At 53.4% G+C, this 19,401-nt stretch overlaps 1 protein-coding gene across 4 annotated transcripts in view; it reads left to right on the forward strand.

The window, feature by feature from the left end:
• SLC24A4 (solute carrier family 24 member 4) overlaps positions 1-19,401 on the forward strand; it is a 177,638-nt gene that overhangs the window by 117,147 nt on the left and 41,090 nt on the right. The window contains exons 4-12 of one of the 4 annotated variants that reach the window (XM_030883521.2): positions 2,826-2,900; positions 4,160-4,244; positions 4,782-4,885; positions 5,693-5,770; positions 8,558-8,583; positions 10,177-10,230; positions 11,849-11,991; positions 16,611-16,780; positions 18,749-18,941. In XM_030883521.2, the coding sequence (XP_030739381.2) occupies positions 2,826-2,900; positions 4,160-4,244; positions 4,782-4,885; positions 5,693-5,770; positions 8,558-8,583; positions 10,177-10,230; positions 11,849-11,991; positions 16,611-16,780; positions 18,749-18,941 (928 nt within the window). The remainder of the gene's footprint in view (positions 1-2,825; positions 2,901-4,159; positions 4,245-4,781; positions 4,886-5,692; positions 5,771-8,557; positions 8,584-10,176; positions 10,231-11,848; positions 11,992-16,610; positions 16,781-18,748; positions 18,942-19,401) is intronic. The other 3 variants (XM_060295207.1, XM_030883522.2, XM_060295208.1) reach the window with 3 other exon arrangements.

Below are 19,401 nucleotides of genomic sequence, written 5' to 3' on the forward strand. Positions count from 1 at the left end.
AAGCTTTTTTTCCTGAACCTGAGAGGACCTCAGGAATTTTGCAGGAATCTTTTTTTAAAATTTTTTTTTAAAAAATTATTTATTTATTTGGCTGTGTTGGGTCTTCATTGCTGTGCGCGGGCTTTCTCTAGTTGAGGCAAACAGGGGCTACTCTTCCTTGCTGTGTCCAGGCTTCTCATTGCAGTGACTTCTCTCTTTTTTTTTTTTTAATAAATTTATTTTATTTATTTATTTTTGGCTGCGTTGGGTCTTTGTTGCTGCTCTCGGGCTTTGTCTAGTTGCAGTGAGTGGGGGCTACTCTGAGTTGCAGTGCGCGGGCTTCTCATTGTGGTGGCTTCTCTTTGTTGTGGAGCACAGGCTCTAGGTGCGTGGGCTTCAGTAGTTGTGGCACGTGGGCTCAGTAGTTGTGGCTCGAGGGCTCTAGAGTGCAGGCTCAGTAGTTGTGGCGCACGGGCTTCGTTGCTCCGCAGCATGTGGGATCCTTCCGGACCAGGGCTTGAACCCATGTCCCCTGCATTGACAGGAGGATTCTCAACCACTGCACCACCAGGGAAGCCCAGCGGTGGCTTCTTTTGTCACGGAGCATGGGCTCTAGGCACATGGGCTTCAGTAGTTGTGGCGTGCGGGCTCAGTAGCTGTGGCTCATGGGCTCTAGAGCGCAGGCTCAGTAGTTGTGGTGCACAGGCTTCATTGCTCCATGGCATGTGGGATCCTTCCAGACCAGGGCTTGAACCCGTGTCCCCCGCATTGGCAGGTGGATTCTTTTTTATTTTATTTTGCGGTATGCGGGCCTCTCACTGTTGTGGCCTCTCCCGTTGCGGAGCACAGGTTCCGGATGCGCAGGCTCAGCGGCCATGGCTCACGGGCCCAGCCGCTCCGCGGCATGTGGGATCTTCCCGGACCGGGGCACGAACCCGTATCCCCTGCATCGGCAGGCGGACTCTCTACCACTGCACCACCAGGGAAGCCCTGGCAGGTGGATTCTTAACCACTGCTCCACCAGGCAGGAACCTTTTAGGCCAGGCATTACCCAACTATGTCTGAAGAACCAAATCTAGGCTACCTCCTGTTTTTATAAATAAAGTTTTATTGGAATGCAACCACACCCATTCCATGGCTACTCTTCTATAGCACCAGAGTCAAGACAGACTGTGTGGCCTGCGAGGACTCAAATATTTACTATCCGACCCTTTAAGGAAAAGTTTGCTGAGCCCTTCTTTAGAGCAAGAAAAGGCTGGAGCTTTAGGGCCAGTTTTTGTCTGTAGCACTAAGAAGCTTCTCAGAACTTCTGTCCCAAGTGAAGGAAACAGTGGTGACATCTTGACCCCTTTTCTCTCCAGTGTTTCTGAGGCGTCAGGGGAGCCAGAGGCCCTTCAGCCTCACGGGACACCCTTTGCCTGGGAGATGCTGTTGTGGGGAAATTCCGAGGGTGTGAATTCAAGTCGGTATCCTAAGCTTTGTAGCAGGGTCTCTCCCACCTCTCTCTGTCCACTTTACCCACACCCCCAGTATTTGTTTCCTTTTTCCTCCCCCCCACCCCTCACCGAAAGATAATGTGTCAGATTCAGCGAAAGCCACACCTGGACTCCAGTAGAGTAGGTGTCTACTCCAGGAGACATCTGCCTCAGATGCTCTGGTCACAGTTGATACATCTTCCACTTCAGTCACAGTTAATTAATTGTAAAGTTGTCATAATATCACGCTGTTTTAGCTGAAGCAGCCCAGCCTTTCCCTCTTTTGTGAATAGGCCATTCATGTCACTTTTTCTTTGAGGAAGAAATGGTTTCCACCAGAGCCTAGAGTCAAATCCCATCTCCTTTCCATAGGTCCTGCTCCTTGCCTCTCCCTCCAGCGTCACATTCTTTATTTTCCACCTTATTCTCACTCTGTTCTACCTGCACCAGTGATCTTGCCGTTCCTCAAATGCATCAAACATGCTCCTGCCTCAGGACCTTTGCACTTGCTGTTTCCTGGCAGTTACAGATACTTCATTTGCCTATCTGCTCGTCCCCCACAAAGAGGCAGAGGCTTTTCCTGGCATCCTCACCACCTATCCCTAATGGCTAGAATAGTCCCTGGCACATAAGATGAGCTCAGTAGAGCCGTGTTGGGTGGACAGGTCAGGGAAGAGTTCCGTAGATAAAACCGTCTAAAAACTACCCATCTGTTCTTCCTCTGTCATCAAACAGAAGAAACTGAGACCTAGAGATGTGACTCATCCAAAATCCCAAGGCAGATAATTCCCAGGATTAGCACTGGAATTTGGACTCTGATCCATGAGCCTCCCAGTGTAAATGGCTTGTGGATTTTAACCTGGACCGACATCAAGCAGCGTCCGAGAAAAGGCTGGGTCTCACGTCGCCTGTTTTGGCAGGAGGTGGGCAGTCAGTAACAAGGAAATGATGCCTTCTCTAAAACTAACGAGGGGAAATCGGGATGATGATTATTTTAAACTCTTAAAATGGCAATTTTAAATGCTTTCCCCCTTGGCGCTTAAGATTAGGATTTTGCCTTTTGAGGGCCTACCGTGGTGCTGAAGAGAGAGCTGCTTCTTTAAGAAGAAGCACAGGACCCTGTGGCATGAGTTCTAGTCCTCTCCACTGCTCAGCAAGTGATTTCTCCTGTCTGGGCTTCAGTTTCCCCATCTGTCAGTGAGGGAATCGAGGAATCACGTCTCTGTGGTGCTGGAATTTTCCTCTGTGCCTCCCTCTGGTCACCTGGCCTCTGCCCGAGCAGGCTGGTTTGGAGGGTGATGGACGCCTGGCCGTGCCCATCAGTGGCAGGAGATCTGGCTGACGCTCTCTGTCTCCCCATTTCCTTCGCAGGCTCTGTACATGTTCTACGCCTTGGCCATAGTGTGCGATGACTTCTTCGTTCCGTCTCTAGAGAAGATCTGCGAGGTACGTGGGAAGGACTTAGGACCCTTTGGCAAAAGCCTGGGTGAGGGGCTGGGGGTGATTGACACGTGGCGTGTCGGTACCAGGCCAAGAAGGACCGGGGCGGGGAGCAGGCCCAGGCAGAGGCAGGGAGGGGCAGGACAGGATGTAGCATGGTTTGGGTTCTGCTAAAAGCTATCACAGGTGCTTCAGTGGCTGAAACGCTGCGGCACCTCCTCTGCGGCAGGGCTGAGGTGGCCGGGCTTCTTCCTGGGGTCAGCGATGAGCCCCCACCCCATTTTCCATCAAGCCCAGAGCTCCAGCCCTTGCGAGGACCCCTTCTGTAGCAAGCTCAGTGGGGAGGTTGTGCTGGCCCAGGGATTGGATGCTGCAGTGGCTTCAGAGCCCAGGCTGCCCAGGAGTGCTTTGGGAGGCGAGGGCAGGAGGAGGCCGAACCCTGCCCTGAGCCAGCCTGCCCAGGGGCCTTCTGAGAACCACAGGTGGGCACCTTCGAGTTGGCATTCAGGTGGGCCCAGAATCTCCATGGTTTTCCCGAGCACCCGAAGCCTCCAGCCCCACATTGCAGATGAGAGGATGGGCCTTTGTGGCCAGAACATAGCGTTGCCAAGCAGAGTGGGCCTTGATGGTTCCAGCCCTGTCCCGTGCTGGCTCAGCCCTGGGGACAGGATGCGAGGGTCTGTTTCAGTGAGCAGCCAGGTGTCGGGCCTGCCGTTGAGAAGGCCTTCTGGGATGCAGGAGCCAGGCTGTGCGTCCGAGGCCTCCATATCCCACAGCCTGACGTGTGGAGGTCCGCTTGGTACCCAAGGTCTGTGTGAGCACCAGAGGAGATGGGCGCTAAACTGGTGGACTCCCCGCTGAGCACCAGACCCTGTGCTAGGCATCCAAAGATGGAAAAGACCAACCTCGTCCTCGTCATCCAGTGGGGAGGCAAACGCATGGACCTCAGACCCTCACTGCGTGATGCGTGTTTCAGCTCCTCTGTCCCAGGGGAGTGGCTGGCTCATGGGAGCCACTTAGAAAGACTTCATCAAGGAGACGTTATTTCAGGGCTCAGAGCGCGAACAGAAATGGACAGATGGGGGAAGGGGACAGGCGATTCTGGGTTGAGTGCCTGGCAGTGTGGAGGAGGTGCAGGGAGGAGAGGCCGCTACGCCAGCTGCCGTGCTGCTCCCCTGCGCTCTCCCTGGCTGCCAAGTGTCCAGTTAGCATGTTTACTGCCCCCACCTCACAGCCCTGAGGGTCTGCGGTCGCTTCTGTTTCAGAAACTCCATCTGAGTGAAGATGTGGCTGGAGCCACCTTCATGGCTGCAGGAAGCTCGACGCCAGAGCTGTTTGCCTCTGTAATTGGTAAGAAGTCCCGTCGCCCCAAGACGCAGGATGCAGAGAGAGCCCAGGTTTGGTGTCCAGACTAGTGTGGGCATTTGTCAGCTCTGAGTCTCAGTTTTCTCATCCGTAAAATGGGAGAAGTAGAGAGATAGAAAGTGAATTAGTGGTTCCCAGGGGTGTGAGGTGGAGTGGGGTACTAACAGGTATGGGGTTTCTTTTGGGGGTGAAGTGAATGTTCTAAAATTAGACTGTGGTGATGACTGTATAATTCTGTAACTGGACCAGAAAACACTGAATTGACATTTTAAATGGGTGAATTTTATGACGTGTGAGTTACATCTCAATAAAGCTGTTCAGAAAGTGGGAGCATTAGAGTAGCCGGTCCCTGAGGGCACCTCCACCTCTGGTTTTGCTGTCCTCAACCGCGTCGCTGGTGCTCTCTGATAATAAGAACAGCTTCCCTCCGTTCATGGGGTGGGGGACACAGAGCCGGCCCGGGTCTAAGGAAGCGGAAGGCCTGGGCTTTGCAGAGGAGTGTCTGTGCCTTTCTCTTTCCAGGTGTGTTCATCACTCATGGGGATGTCGGGGTTGGGACCATCGTGGGCTCTGCTGTGTTCAACATCCTGTGTATAATCGGAGTTTGTGGACTGTCCGCAGGGCAGGTTAGTGGTCTCTCTCTCCGTACGAAATGACATAGGGACAGCGCGGGGAGACCCAAGGCCCAGCCCTAGCTGAGCCCGTAAGTGCTGTGGCTGTCAGAAACGGTTTCCTCTCCGAGCCTGCTTCCTCACGTGTAGCAGGGCTGTCCTTCCTTCCTTCCACCGGTGGGTCTGAGAGCAGAAAGAGCGTCAGCTCCGTGGCTGGTCCAAGGGGGGAGCGGTCATTCAACAGCAGTAAATATTTAAGAGGCGTCTCCTGTAACTCTGACCCTGAGCTAGACTTGGCACGTGTTTGGGGCCCGCCTTCGGCCTCCCCACAGGACGCACGAAGCTGGCTTGTTGTTAAAACCCCATCGCATCTTCCTGGTCCTCAGAGCCCAGGGGGACATTAGACTCAATCTCAGAGAGTCAGGCTCAAGGGTAGGCCCCGCCCGGCCAAGGGAGTTAGAGGTAGGCAGCCGGTCACCCCCGGAAGGTTCGAACATCAGAGGGAAGAGTGAGTGCCTCTGGCCTCTCCCCCTGACACATGGCTTCTGCTGGGAAACATGTCACCTTGGAGGAACAGGGGGCAGCTTTGCCATCACTTAGGAACATGATGTGGTATCATTCCGTCCCCAAATGTGACAAAGAGCACAGGGTGGCCTTGAACGGCCAGACAAGATGTGGTTCTGGTGGCACAGTTAAGATGAGCTCCGTGGACATGTGTCTGCACCTGCAGGGGTCTGGGGGTGGTGGGAGCCCCCCAGCAGTGTCCCCTGGCCCCCGTACCCCATCTCCCCAGCCAGTAACAGCTGATGTCCCTTTGCTCAGCAGGTCATCCGTCTGACGTGGTGGGCCGTGTGCCGAGACTCTGTGTACTACACCCTCTCTGTCGTTGTACTCATTGCCGTGAGTTACCTTCCCCCCCCTGCCCCCCGCCCCTGCGAAGGCCCCGGGGCCCTGCCCACCTCTGTCCCTGGCACTAGAAACAGAGAACCCACGGCGCCCCTACCCTGGCGTGTGCTGGCCACTCATTGCAGTCATGTGGACCAGTCTCCCTCCACCGTGCCTCCCTGTCCCGAAAATCTCATGCCTGATGCTTTGCTTACCCATCACATCCAGGTACCACCTTGAGGGCACAAAGGCCTTGAAAAAGCTAAAGAAGGCGTCATACGGTTGATGCAGTTAAGCTCAAGCACATGCCCTCAGAGGCCCTCAGATCCTCACTTAGAGCCCATTCACTAAAGAGCAGAGTTTCTGGTGTCCCACCTTACCGCAGAGCAGGGAAGAGAGGCCAGCTGGGAGCAGTCAGGGCTGGCAGCTGGGAGCAAGGATGTGGGCAGAAAGGGCAGAGGGACTGAAACAGAGATCCCTGAGGGCTCGGGTACATCATGGCACATGACAGTGACACAGCCCATGACACAGGTTACTGCCATCCACAGGGGAACAGCTTCCATCCAAAAGGAGCTTTAAAGTGGGGGCATGAGGGCAGGTCATTTTCAAGAGGGCAGATGCACATGGCATGCCCAGATTTCAGAGTATGGAGCGTGCCCTAGAGTGACAGTTCTCAACCTAAGAACATCTAGAGCCAACTGGATTTGATAATCATGACCCTTGTATTAGTTATCTGTTGCTGTGTAACAAATTTCCCTCAACACTCAGCAGTTTCAAACAGCAAACCTTTCTTGCTTCCATTTTCTATGCATCAAATCTGGGAGTGGTTTAGCCGAGCCCTCTGGCTCACGGGTGTCGGCCAGGGTATAGTTATGTCAGGGCTCCCGTGGGCAACGATCTGCTTTCAGGATCACTCGCTAGGCTGCAGGCCGGCCTCGAGCTGTTCCACAGTGTGGCTCTCGGCATGGGGACTAGTTTCCCTCCCAGCAGGGGCGAGGAGGCACCAAGCTGAAAGCCACAGTCTGCTTGCAACCGAATCTCGGAAGTGTCAGCCCATCACTGTTGCCATATTCTGTTACGAGCAAATCCCTAAGTTCAGGCCACGCACACAGGCGAGCATGAAGATCAGGCAGTGGGATCATCGGGGCACCTGAGAGGCTGCCCACCACACCCCCCAAAAATGAAAGTTATAGATAAAACTATTTACCTATACACAATTTTACAAAATCAATATAATGCCCAAACTATACCATAAAGGACAAATAAAAGTAATTCATAATAAAAGAATACATCTTTCAATGTGTAAATGTTTGGGCAAGAAGGTGCTAGAATGCTGAATGATGTGATCCGTTGCCCCCATATGGGAAATCTCCAGGCCCTACAGCTACCAGTGCAGACTGAGGCTGGTATGCTGGGCTGGCAACCCCGTGAGTGGAGCCGACCTTGATGATGTGATTTTCCAAAATTATGAATGACTCCTGATAAAATCCTAAACAGAGCCAAGTACAATCATCCCTCCGTTTGCATGACAGTTAACTCACTAGAAAATTAAGTATTTATTAAAACCATGTAAGAATACTTTGATTTGCAAAATGGAATTAAGGTTGAGGCTCAGGTCATTTTTTTTTCTGCTTGCCTAAATGTCTAGCAGGACATTTAAGACGTGTGCCAAGTACGGAAGAACTCCTCCGCTAGAACCATTTCACATGCTCTAGGCTGACTAGCGCTCCGGGCCTTCACTGCCTCTAAATGCCAGTAGCCCTCCATTGGGTTAGAAAAGCTGAAACTATCCCCGTAAATGTCCCGCAGGTTTCCCAGGTGGTGGCACTGAGCTCCCCTCTATTGAGTGCCTCTTCCTCAGAGGCTTGAGTTTGGGGAGCCTCATAGCAATGCCCAGCCAGGAGGACCCTCTCCGAAGTGACTTCCCAAAGCAGATTCTGTGTGTGCTGCCTGCCGTGACAGCCAGGAGAGGGGTACAATGGGCCCAAGTCCAGACAACATCCCCCTGGTCTCTCCTGGCATCCCGTGTCTCCAAGATCAGATTGGTGGGCACTGCCCCTCCACCTTCCTGTGCGCACTGGGCCTGGCTGAGGCGGTCACAGGATTCCTCCCCTGGACCACGGAAGCATCATTCATCCGTGTCCCACGTAGGCAATGCTGGGTGGAATTGCTGGGCAATGTCAGTGCCCTCTTAGGAAGCCACGGCATCCCCACCATCACCCCTGGCCTCCTTTCAAATGGTACAAATGGGTCCTTTGCCCTCAGGGTTTCCAAAGGGGTTACTCTTTATTTTTTAAAAAATGACACCCCTTCCTCCCCACCCACACACACAGAGGTACCACAGATTGATTGATAGATAGATAGATAGATAGATAGATAGGTAGGTAGGTAGGTAGGTAGGTGATAGATAGATAGATAGGTAACTAGGTAGACAGACACAAACATACATACATACAGAGATGTCTTTTCAGTTTTTAAGTCTTGATTTCAGCAACTCTGTTCCATTAATGAGGGCAGACCCCTGCCAGGTTGGCCCCAGTGGCTACTTGGACTGTTGGTAGCACAGGCCAGTTCTCTTTGGAGACCCACCCTAGACCTCATACTGCAGCATCTACTGACCAAGGTTTCCACTAAGGAAAGGTCACCTTCTCTGTCTGAGAAACCCAGACATGGAGAGAAGAGCCAGCTTTCTGTGAAACACATAACTAGCCTATGTGTTGGCTCTGGGCGCTTAGAGGTCTGCGTTTGTTTTTCTTTTGGAATAAATCTGTCGCCCCGCCCTTTGTTTCTTTTGCCTTCCAGTTCATATATGACGAAGAAATTGTGTGGTAAGTTTTTAAAGTTTGTTTCTCGTTGTTCCTTTTTTGTTAGTATCCTTGCTTGTCGGGTTCATTGAAGCTTTTTTAAAATTATTTTTACAAACATAAGTTTATGAACTTGTGAAAGTAAAAAGGGTATCATTCTAAGCAGTCATGCCTTTATTTATCCTTTCAAAGTGGCAAAAATTGTTTCCCTTAGTATTCCCACCCTGCCAGATATCAAGATATATTATAAAGCTAAAATAATGAAAACAGTATGGTGTTTTGCACAGGGATAAGCATAGGCCAATATGGAACTGAGAACCCAGTAATGGTCCCAGTTCTGGGCTGGGGGTTACAACAGGAATCATGAGAAGGTAGTGAGTTGGGGGAGGCGGGAGCGGTCCTCATACTACAAAAATGAGGAATTCATATAGAATAAAATAACATCAGCTCGTTCCCTCACACCTTATACAAGAATAAATCCCAGATGGATTAAAGATCTCGCTGTGAAAAGCAAAATTAAAACAATTTAGGGTAGAATATAGGGACTCATCTTTATGATATGGAGGTAGGAAGTGATTTCTTAGTCAAGATACATAAAGCACAAACTTCTAAAGAGGTTGATGTTGCCACTCTAATTATAGGGCATGAATGTATCTTACATCCATAAGCCATAAAAACGGTTCTGTTCATTGACCATGATTCAGGTCTGCATCCTGTATGTGGTTATTTGTTGGGCATAGATTCAGGAGAACTGATGCGAGCGGCTGCGTGCTATGGGCCCAGAGCATCCTGGTTCTGGGTCCTAACCCACCGTGTGAGCCAAGAAGTCTCTCCCTTTCTGGGTCTCCTTTTCCTCATCTGCAGATGGAGTTTTGAGGGGGTGGTCGGGTCATCTACAGACCCCTTTGTGGCTCTGCTGGGCTGTGGGCTAGCAGAGGAAGAGCTCCCCAAGATGACTGTAGCTCATGTCAGGCACATAGTAGGTCTTCAGGACACACTTGTCAGATGACCCAACAAATTAAGCTGTGTGACTCCTCAGAGGCTTGTGTTCTGAGCTACAAAAATCCCCACCATGTGTGGGGTTGAACGCTGGTTCTGCAGGATGGCGATAAGAGTGCACCCCAGAAAGACCCCCACCAAGCCCAGCCCCTGTGTCTGGCCCAGGAGGCTCCTGTGACTGGCCCATCTCTTCAGGCAGTTCTTAGGGTCCCTTCCCACCTGCACCCACAGCTTCTCCTGTCGCTGGCCAGAATCTCGGGTGACCATAGGGCCTCTTAGCATCATGACTCCAGGCTCCTCCCCTCCCTGAGTCTGGGATGAGGTGGCCCTGGGCCCTCCTTTTTCTAGGTAGCTGGGGGAGCTCCTCCTGAGCCGTGTCGATGAGACCCCCTGTAGTTGAGAAGGCCCCACCCTCAGCCTTCTCTGTTACCAAGCGAGCTTCAGACTGCAGGACGGCTGGGGGCTGGGTGGCTCGCCCGCATGCCTGGGTCCTGGGCCGGGCGCTGGGTCAAGGAAGGTGAGAGGACCACGCCCCCTGCTCCGCCCACCGCGCTGGTCACTCCCAGCCTTCAGGCCGCGGGCCTCCCGGCTCTAACCAGTCTCCTTTCTGTCTTTGAGGTGGGAAGGCCTGGTGCTCATCGTCTTGTACGTGTTTTACATTCTGATCATGAAGTAAGTGCCCTTCCTCCTCTTCTGGGCTGTCTCACCCCTGGTCTCACATCCTGCTGTAGCCTTTTGTCCGAGCAGGAAGCAAACCTCCTTCAGCCCTTGCGGTCACTTCTGGCCACCCCAGTTCTCTGGGGGACACCCTGCTGGGGCAGCCAGAGTGGGAGAGAGATAGTCAGCCTCTGTGTTAGGGTGCTGTCGCACTTGGGCCGGGGTAGGTGGCTGGCTGGTCGGGGGGAGGTTGAGGCCCCTCCCAAAACAAATAGCAAGAGGGGACCTCTCTCCCAGCCCGGTCCACACCCCCGGCCCGTGCCGCAGGGTGACCGCTCGTTTGTGCTGACTCTATAAATCGCCTGATAATTTAATGCCACTCTTTTGAAAGAGCCGGGCACCTCCATTTTGTCAGACTTCATAAAATGCCACCTCTCGGGGCTGCCACCTTGCGCAACTGCACCGGGCACCACTTGTAGTTGTAAAGATGCAGACCTTGGCGCCAGGCTTGTGTACCCTGAGGCCCCCCAGAAGCTGCCCAGGTCAGAATCATCTCAAAGCTACCCATGGTGAATGAACATTCAGCCATAAGAAGGGAAGGAAATTCTGACTCATGCCACAAATGTGGATGAACCTTGAGAACATTATACTGAGTGAAAGGGATCCAGTCACAAAAGGACAGATACTGTGCGGTTCCACTTACGTGAGGTACTGAGGAGACGCAGATTCCTAGAGGCAGGCGGCAAATTAGAGCTTGATTACCAGGTGCTTGGGCGAGGGAGTAATTAATGGCTCATGGTGAATGGGAACAGAGGTCTGTTCGGGATACTAAAAATTTGGGAACTAGATAGTGGTGATGGTCGCACAACCTTACGGATGTAATTACTACCACTGAATTGTGCACTTAAAAATGGAAAATAGTTAAAATGGCAAATTTTATGTGGTATGTATTTTTCTACAATTAAAAGAAAAAAAAAGGCAACCCACGAGCTAAGCCACATTCAAGTTCGTAAGTTTCTCCTCACACCTCCGCAGGTAATTAAAAAGGAAAACACCACTGAGGTTTACGGAGCTCTGAATCCCCCGTTGACCTAAAACGTTTATAATGTTTTCTAAAAATGGGTGATAAGCTGTCAAACTGCAAGAGAATGGTCCTTAAACCATCTCCTCTCTGAGTGCCTTGCAGTGGGGCCACCAGCCTGGGGTCTGGGATGGAGTCTGTTCTCGGTGTGGGCAGCAGTGCTGGCTGGGATGGTACAGGGAAAGGCCCCCAGGCAGCGCACAGGAGCAAGGCCAGGCCTGGGAACACCTGCTTCGAGCCTGTTCCGAGGCTGGGCTGAACTTCTTTTGTCAGGACAGGTTTATAGCGCGCAGAAGTAGGCGTCAGGCATTTTCTCGGGCTGAAGGTCTCCTATGGCCCCAGGAGGCCCACTCGGGAGGAGCAGGCCCCCTGCGAGCGTACATCATCCCAAGGATGTGGTCAGGAGCCTCTGTCAGCTGGGTTGAGAAGCCTCAGCCCCCCACCGGCTCCCCCAGGGCCATGCTCACTGCAGGTGCACAGGGGAAGGAGGTGGGGGAGGGCCCTGCCCCGTCTATCCCGCAGCTCTGACCTCCCGCCTTAACTGACTTGCAGGTACAATGTGAAGATGCAGGCCTTTTTCACAGTCAAACAAAAGACCATTGCAAATGGCAACACGGTCAGCAGTGAGCTGGAGGATGGTAATGATTACTGTGGTAGTAGCTCTGATGACCCTTCCATGCCATTGCTGGGGCCAGGTAAGGCTGAGCAGACAGGAGCGGACAAGCCATGTCGTTGAAAGTACTCTCCCTTCTCTTCCGTGCACACACACACTCCCTCTGAATGGTCACTCTCCCCCTTGGCCACGGGACCCTGAATGAGGAGGGTGCGTCATTTAGGAGGTGTGGCTCAGGTGGGCGTTTACTTAGCTGGGAGAAGGATGAATCAAGGGTCCGCCGTCACGTCCTTGGGGATCGCCCCAAGCCTCCCGAGGCAGCCTCAAGCCCTGCTTGGCTTTCCTGAAATGCAGTGAATTACATCTCTGACCCATGTCAAAGGCCAGTGACAGGAAGCTGAGGACTTGGGAAGGCAGAGCAGGCTCCGTCTCCCTGTGGTTTCTCAAATGCCAGGCCCAGTTCTGGAGAGCTCTGTTCTAGAGAGACCACTGACTCCTTGCCGAGATGAACAGCAAGGCTGGGAAGGGTGCCGCGGAGCTTCGAGGACTTCCAGACCCACCCCCGAGAGCCCTGGTGGGAGCCCCTTCCCCTGGGGACTGTGGTCTGGTCTCCTCCGCTTCTCTTTGGCCCCTTGTCCGGGGGTTCTGGGCCTCCGGAGCCAGCCCGTGTCTGTCAGGTTCCCCAAATGTCTGGGCCCGACCAGCTCCTGCCTTGGAAACCTTGTCCTCAACTCTTAATCCAGCCAGTTACCAGGTGACTCCATCTGTGGGGACAGCTGCCAGGAAGGCGAGAGAGTTCACACTCTTTCTCATCCAAGACCTGTGTTAAGGCCTGAATAGATGCTTGGAGTTAAGATCTGGAAAAAAACAGCTTAAGCTGACATTGTTGAGTTCCACCCACAGTGTTGCTAGAGGCTCCTTTAACCAGGAGAGAGCCCCTTGGACCAGCTACCCGAGGAGTATTTCTCCTTTGTTCCTCATGGCCTTGGGCAAGTCACCCCCTCTTTCAGGTAACTTTAATTCCTTTGTGGCGTCACTGATGTCTCAGAGCGGACTGTTGGCCAGTGTCTGGGACACGTGGAGGCCGAAATCTATATTCCGAGGTCCTCTCCCCAGCCTCCACCCTGGGGTGGGTCAGGGTAGGAGCTCCCCCCATGTGCGCTCTGGGCAAGCATGCCCTGTCCCGTCCCAGGTAACCCCCAGTAGGAAGGCACCTGTCGTGGGTGCTGAGTGAGGGGTGGATTTCTCCACGTGGAAGGAGGGAGGCTGGTGGGGAGAGGGTGTGAGTGCGGCCAAGGCTACAGCCTGGCTGACGAGGCCTACCCGCGGGCGGGCGGGGTGAGGAAGGAGGCCTGCAGAGGGCGGGGCTGTGCCGTGTGTCCTGTTTCTTGAGCAGAGCAGGCGGCCCCGGTCTCAGAAGGGGAGGGAACAGCGTGGCTGCTGGTCTGGATTTTAGCTCCACGGACACCGCGGCGCATCCCCACCCACAGTTTCTTAAGACAGAGGCTGCTCCTGGCCGCCCTCGTCCAGGGAGATCAGTGCTCCTGGGGTCCTCTGGACCTCCGTGGCAAGAAGAGAGATTCCACGTGCGGAGTCGTTCAGGCCAGTGGGAGATAGCCGCACCCTCAGGTGCCAGCCCCGGGAGCTACCTGCCACCCCTGTGGCTGACGGAAGAGGCCCGTCCCCAGTGCCACGGGGCAGGGACGTGAGCCACTTCCTCTTCCACTTTGATCCCAGCTGCCCCAAGGCCACAGCCCGTGCAGGGCCTTTCCAGGCGCTCCCTGGTGGCCTGTCTCCCTCACTTTTGTACCCACGACAGTAGGATTTCCCACAAGTTTATTGCTTTTCCCCAAATTTCGAAGCCCAGGGCAGTTTCTAAAAAATTGGAAGATTAGCCACAGGATTGCCCCCAGGCACAGGGAAAGGTGCAAAGATAGGTCTTCCTCCAGCTCTTATCAGGGTGAATGCGCTTAGATAAAGGCCAAGGAGGAAAAGATATGGGGGGTTGGGGGATGCAGGCCTGGAACTGGAGAGGTGGGAAACCCAGAGATACAGCCCCAGTTGGTGGATGCCCCTTCCCTCCCAGAGGGCCGTGTGCAGGGCGCTGTCCCCTAGAAGCAGACAGACTGACAGGGGCAGGAAGAAGGAGCGCCTGTACCATCCCAGGGGATGGGGAGGGGCCTGAGGAGACCGGGGCTTCGGGACTTTGCCTTTTCTCACGGTGCTGCCACAGAATCTTTCCAACTCGGAGCTTCTCTCCCCTGGTCCTCAGCCTTCAGGCAGGTCGTGTAAACTACCCCATCCAGGGTTGTCAAAGGTTGCTGGCTACTAAATTATTTCAGGAAAACACGTACACGCACACCCCTGGCTTTGCTGGTATCAGCTTTGGTATTTCCCCATATATGTAAAATCAAACATTTTTAACGCAACCTCTTGACAGGAGAGGACACACTGCCTTTTTACCCCCACTTCTGTTAAATACGTTTATGTACTTAAATGTTCTTAAAGGTCCTACAGTTCAGCTCACCACGTCAGCTGGAGCCAGTTTTCTCTCGAGGGGAATAGCATCCTCCAACTTTGTTCTGCGTACAGTTGTTTGGGGTTTTTTCTCCCTACAAGTTTTACACGTTTTTTACATCACACTTCAGTTCAGCTCAAGAAAGCAGAACACGATACACCAAGAAAAGGTGACGAGCGCAAAGGCGGGAAGGCACGCCTTCGTGTCCTGTCACGGCTGGGGGTCTGGCCTCTCCTTGTTGGCTGTCAGGTGGCCTTGAACACGGCCTGACAACCAAGGCCATCTTGATCACTGGCTGGGCTCACTCTGGGTCCTTTCCAAGCTGCCCTGGCCCTAGACACAACTTTGGCTTGGAGCAGGGAGAGAGGGAAGGATACCTGGCCTTAGGCTGAACTGTCGGAGAAACATGCTGTACCTGGTTGGGTTCCCTGCTGGGCCGGCGCCCTTGGCTTGGACATATCACCCTGTGCTGCCACTTGGTGGGCGGTGCCAGGACGAGGTGCCTGAGGAGTCAGGTATCATGGCTCTTCCCTCCTCCTGAGCTCGTCTGTTCCCCCAGGTGGTGCCCACGGTAGGGCTGGTTCTACCCACGGAGCCTGCGGCTGTTCTGCTGGTTCCCCCCTCCCTCTGAGGTGCAGGCTGCAGAGGAGGGAAGGAGTCCAGCTTTCCTGAAGCAGGGCGGGGCAGCGGGCACGGGGGCTCCCCGATCCTCAGAGTGGGACCGAGCCAGGAGAGGGGGCCCTCCAGAAGGCCAGAGGCCCCGAGCATCGAAGCCCCTCTACTAACACCCTCCTTCACATAACCAACCCCCTGGCATCTGGGCCACTATCGAGAATGCTGTCCCAGACTCCCCGGTGTCCACCGCACGCTAATCACCTCTGGCAATCTCTGTTGGCCTTTGTCTCCTTAACTCTTCTCCTCTTCTAAATTGTAAGTAATCTGCTTTCATCCAAGCCGTAACACATGCATTTACAAAACAAAATCCGAGTCCAGCGCACGCCTTGTTGGAGGTTAGTGTCTGTCTCCGAAAAAATGCATGGTCCTCCTGGCTTTGGTTCTAACCACACGCCTCCTGTCTGCTGAGCCTTGCTGCCTCTTAGGTGAGGGTGTGTGTGGCTGGTGTGCATTTGTTCGTGTTTGTGCCATTAACTCCTGCTTAGGTTTGCTCTCGACTACTCCTGGTTACCCTGTTATCCAGGAAGGACACTCACTGGGAGCCGGTGACCAGTGGAGAGGGATGGGCGTATCCGCCTTGATAGCCCCTTGGAGGGGAAAGCCCCCTGCTTCTGTGTGCTGTGTTCCGGAGTGCTTCTGTTTCTGGACCCTCTGGGGGTCAAACCCCCCGGGACTCGAGCTTGGAGCGTGTTTGGGAAGGTGGCAGGGCAGGTCTGGGCACTGGGGAGATTTGTTCTTCTGCAGCATGAGTGGCAGCAAAGGGTCAGAGAGAGTGGCCTCCCTGCCGGAGGGTGCTGGTTTTACTGGAGACACTGGGCTCGGCCAGCAGCTCTCCGTGCACCCTCCGCAAGCAGGCTTCTCCTGGGTCTCAGTTGCCTCGCCCAGGGCGTGTGAGCCAGGTCTTTGACCTCACTGCCTACCTCATGGAGAACAAATTTGCAAGCATCCTTTTGTGCCAGGTGGAGATGGTTCCTCTAAGACAGAGCAGGTGGCCTCGTGGGAAGTTTAGGGCCGGTGCTGTCTGGTGCCTCCCAGCATTTTCCATCCCAGGGGGCCCTTGTCAATTTGTAAAGTTTTGTCTGAGCCTCTGTAAACAGCAGGAAAGAAAGATCCTCTCAGAGTCAGGGGTGAGAGGTGGCAGGAATCCTGTCCACTTTGTAGGCGGGCTGCCCTGTGAGGCTTAGACGAGGAACTGAAAGACCCTTGCAATTAGCCAAGACTGGGCCCCAGAAGAGAAGGGCATCGATTGGCGGAGGGGCTGGCGGTGGAGATGGGGGAGTGGTCCTGTAACAGGGGGACTTTGGGGCTCTGTCCAGTGCTTGCAGGCGGTTCAGACCCCGTGGCCCACTTGACTAAGGGGATGAGCTGCAGCTAGGCTTCCAGGCGGCTACCAGCTGCTGAGACCACAGCCCGAGAAGTCTGCACCGAGAGGGGAAGCCAGTCGCCCCAGCCCTTGGGTTTGGCCCTGGGGGATCTCAGCGCTAATCATGGCTTTGTGCTCAATATAGTGAAGGAGGAGCCGCAGTACAGCAAAAACCCAGTGGTGATGGTGGATGAGGTCATGAGCTCCAGCCCTCCCAAGTTCACCTTCCCAGAAGCAGGCTTACGCGTAATGATCACCAATAAGTTTGGGCCCAGGACTCGTCTGCGCATGGCCAGCAGGATCATAATTAACGAGGTGAGTTTGCTTCAGGGACCATGAGACCGTGAGAGCGAGTGGCCTCGGATGGGTTCTGGCAGTATGAGGAGGCCCTGGCTTGTCAGCACACTTTCTGGTGTTGGGCCTGGGGTGTCCTCTGCCAGGCCGGCATTTATCACCGCACCTGTTGAAGGAAGGAAGCCCAAACCTCACGCACAGGCAGCAAATGGTCTTATCGGGAAGGATTTTAAGGCAGGTAGCAATCAAATACCATGCCTGCCATGTTCTGCTAAGTATTTTGTCAAGTACTAGAGTAAAACTAATTGGAGAAAGGCTAGTCTGAAGTATGGATTGTTTATTTTAACTGTTATTCAGGGCAAAAAAAGAATGAATACACACCTGTTCTCTATGAGTAGAGCGACTCTAGAAGGAAACTGAGAAACCTATAGAAACCTTCTGGTTTGTCTCTCTCAGCATGTGGATCTGTCACCTCCTTCGTGTTGTAACCTATGCCTCTTTTTTTTTTTTTTGCGGTACACGGGCCTCTCACTGTTGTGGCCTCTCCCGTTGCGGAGCACAGGCTCTGGACGCGCAGGCTCAGCGGCCATGGCTCAGGGGCCCAGCTGCTCCGCGGCATGTGGGATCTCGGACTCTCAACCACTGCGCCACCAGGGAAGCCCCATAAATATTTTTAATGGGAGCCAGACAAAGATGAGCTGTGCAAAGGCAAACAGATTCTTGGGAGCATGAAAACCTGTTGATTTCTTGAAATGTGGCCTCTACGTTTCCCTGGTTTTGTAGAAACCCACAGACTTGGCGAGCAAAGTCAGCTTCTGCTTGGGTAGAAAGGAGGCAGACTTGGTCAGTAGCTACAAGGAGATGGGGGAGGGAAGGGGACGGTTCGGTTCAGAGCACACCCATTTCACGTGGCAAAAGACTTAGACAGCAGAGGCCTTCCGAATGGCCACTAACCCAATCAGGATGCTCAACATCATTCGTTGTTAGGGAAATGCAGATTAAAACCACCATTAGATACCACCGCCCATCCACCAGAATGGCTAAAATGAAAAGGATTGACAGTATCAAACGTTGACCAGGATGGGAAGCAACTGAAATTGTAATCCGTTGCTGGTGTGAGTGTAAAATGGTTCAACTTGCACCTACCTTATGACCTAGCAACCCCACTCCTAGATAAATACCCAGGAGAAATGAGCGCATATGTCTACAAAAAGATGTGTACACAAATGTTCATGGCATTCTTCATGATAACCAAAAAGGGGAAATAACCTAAATGCCCTTCAACAAGCAAAGGATATGTTGTGTGTTAGTCACAGGATGGACTACTATACAGCCCTGAAAAATATCAAGTGACTGCTGTGTGCAGCAACAGGGATGAACCTCACAGATATTCAGTTGAGTGAGAGAAGCCAGACATAAAATAATATGTACTCTTTGAATCCATTTGTAGGAAGCTCAAGTTCAGGAAGAACTAATTGATGTTTATAAAAGTCAGAATGGCGTTACCTTGGTTACCCCTGGAGAGAGGGGACCCTAAAGGAGTCTTTGGAGGGGCTGGAAATGTTCTATGTCTTGATGTGAATCATCATTGGGCTGTTGGACACATAATATAAATGCACTTTTTGTGTGAAAAAAAATTTTTTTAAACGATGCAAAGTCTCTCCTGTGTGACTGTTTTCAGGTGGTTTATGACCATCTACTGGGCGGATGCAGAATGATCGCTGTCATCCAGTGACATGGGATGGGTTGTCAGGTTGACGCTAAGAAGAGGAGGCCCAGGGCTCTGACTGATACCCTCGCTGGTATTGGTCCAAGTGGAAATGAGCAAACTTAGCTGGATTCCAAAGTCCCTGGGCCATTTTTCAGGCAAACCCATCTCCAGGGGCGTCGTTCTCGAAACCCCTAAGGGCCGCCACATGGGAGGAACAAAGCAACAGGGCGACACTTTGTCACACGCCTGGGTGTCTGTCTTGCCTCCTGTCCACGCAGAGGCAGAGGCTGATCAGCTCGGCAAACGGTGTGAGCAGCAAGCCACTTCAGAACGGGAGACACGAGAGCATAGAGAACGGGAACGTTCCTGTGGAAAACCCTGCAGAGCTGCAACAGGAGCGGGAGCAGCCGCCGCCACCCCCAGAGCCAGAGCTGGTCGAGGCCGCTTTCCTGTCCCCCTTCTCCATGCCTGGTGAGTTCAGGGCGGGGGGGTGCTCCCGGGCTACACTGCTGGGGGCTCCGAGGGTCCAACCCCGGGTCTTCAGGATGGAGAGTTGGACCCATGAGGGCGGGGGAGGCTGGTGGGAAGGGTGGGCATTAAGTCACTCGGCGAGCACCTCCTAAGTGCTGAACTGTGGGTTACAGCTGCACTGGGATGCAGGCACAGCCCAGGGCTGGGGAGCCTGTGTGCCAGACGGCCGGCCAGATGGAGACTTGGGAAGTGCCAGTAACCCCCAGTGACTGCACTCAGATGCCCAGGGCATCGAGGCTTTCCCATGCAGTAAGAGAAACAGCCATGTGTGTTACTTTTATGGGCATGCTCAGACTCTCCAGCCCTTCCAGCACGGGCAGGCTGTTTTGCCCATGCGTTGTACATTTGCTGGGACAGGATATTCTGAGGCCATAAATGACCTTTAGACAGTTACGCCTTA

The sequence above is a fragment of the Globicephala melas genome, chromosome 2 (genome assembly GCF_963455315.2).
Source record: "Globicephala melas chromosome 2, mGloMel1.2, whole genome shotgun sequence".
Taxonomy (NCBI): domain Eukaryota; kingdom Metazoa; phylum Chordata; class Mammalia; order Artiodactyla; family Delphinidae; genus Globicephala; species Globicephala melas.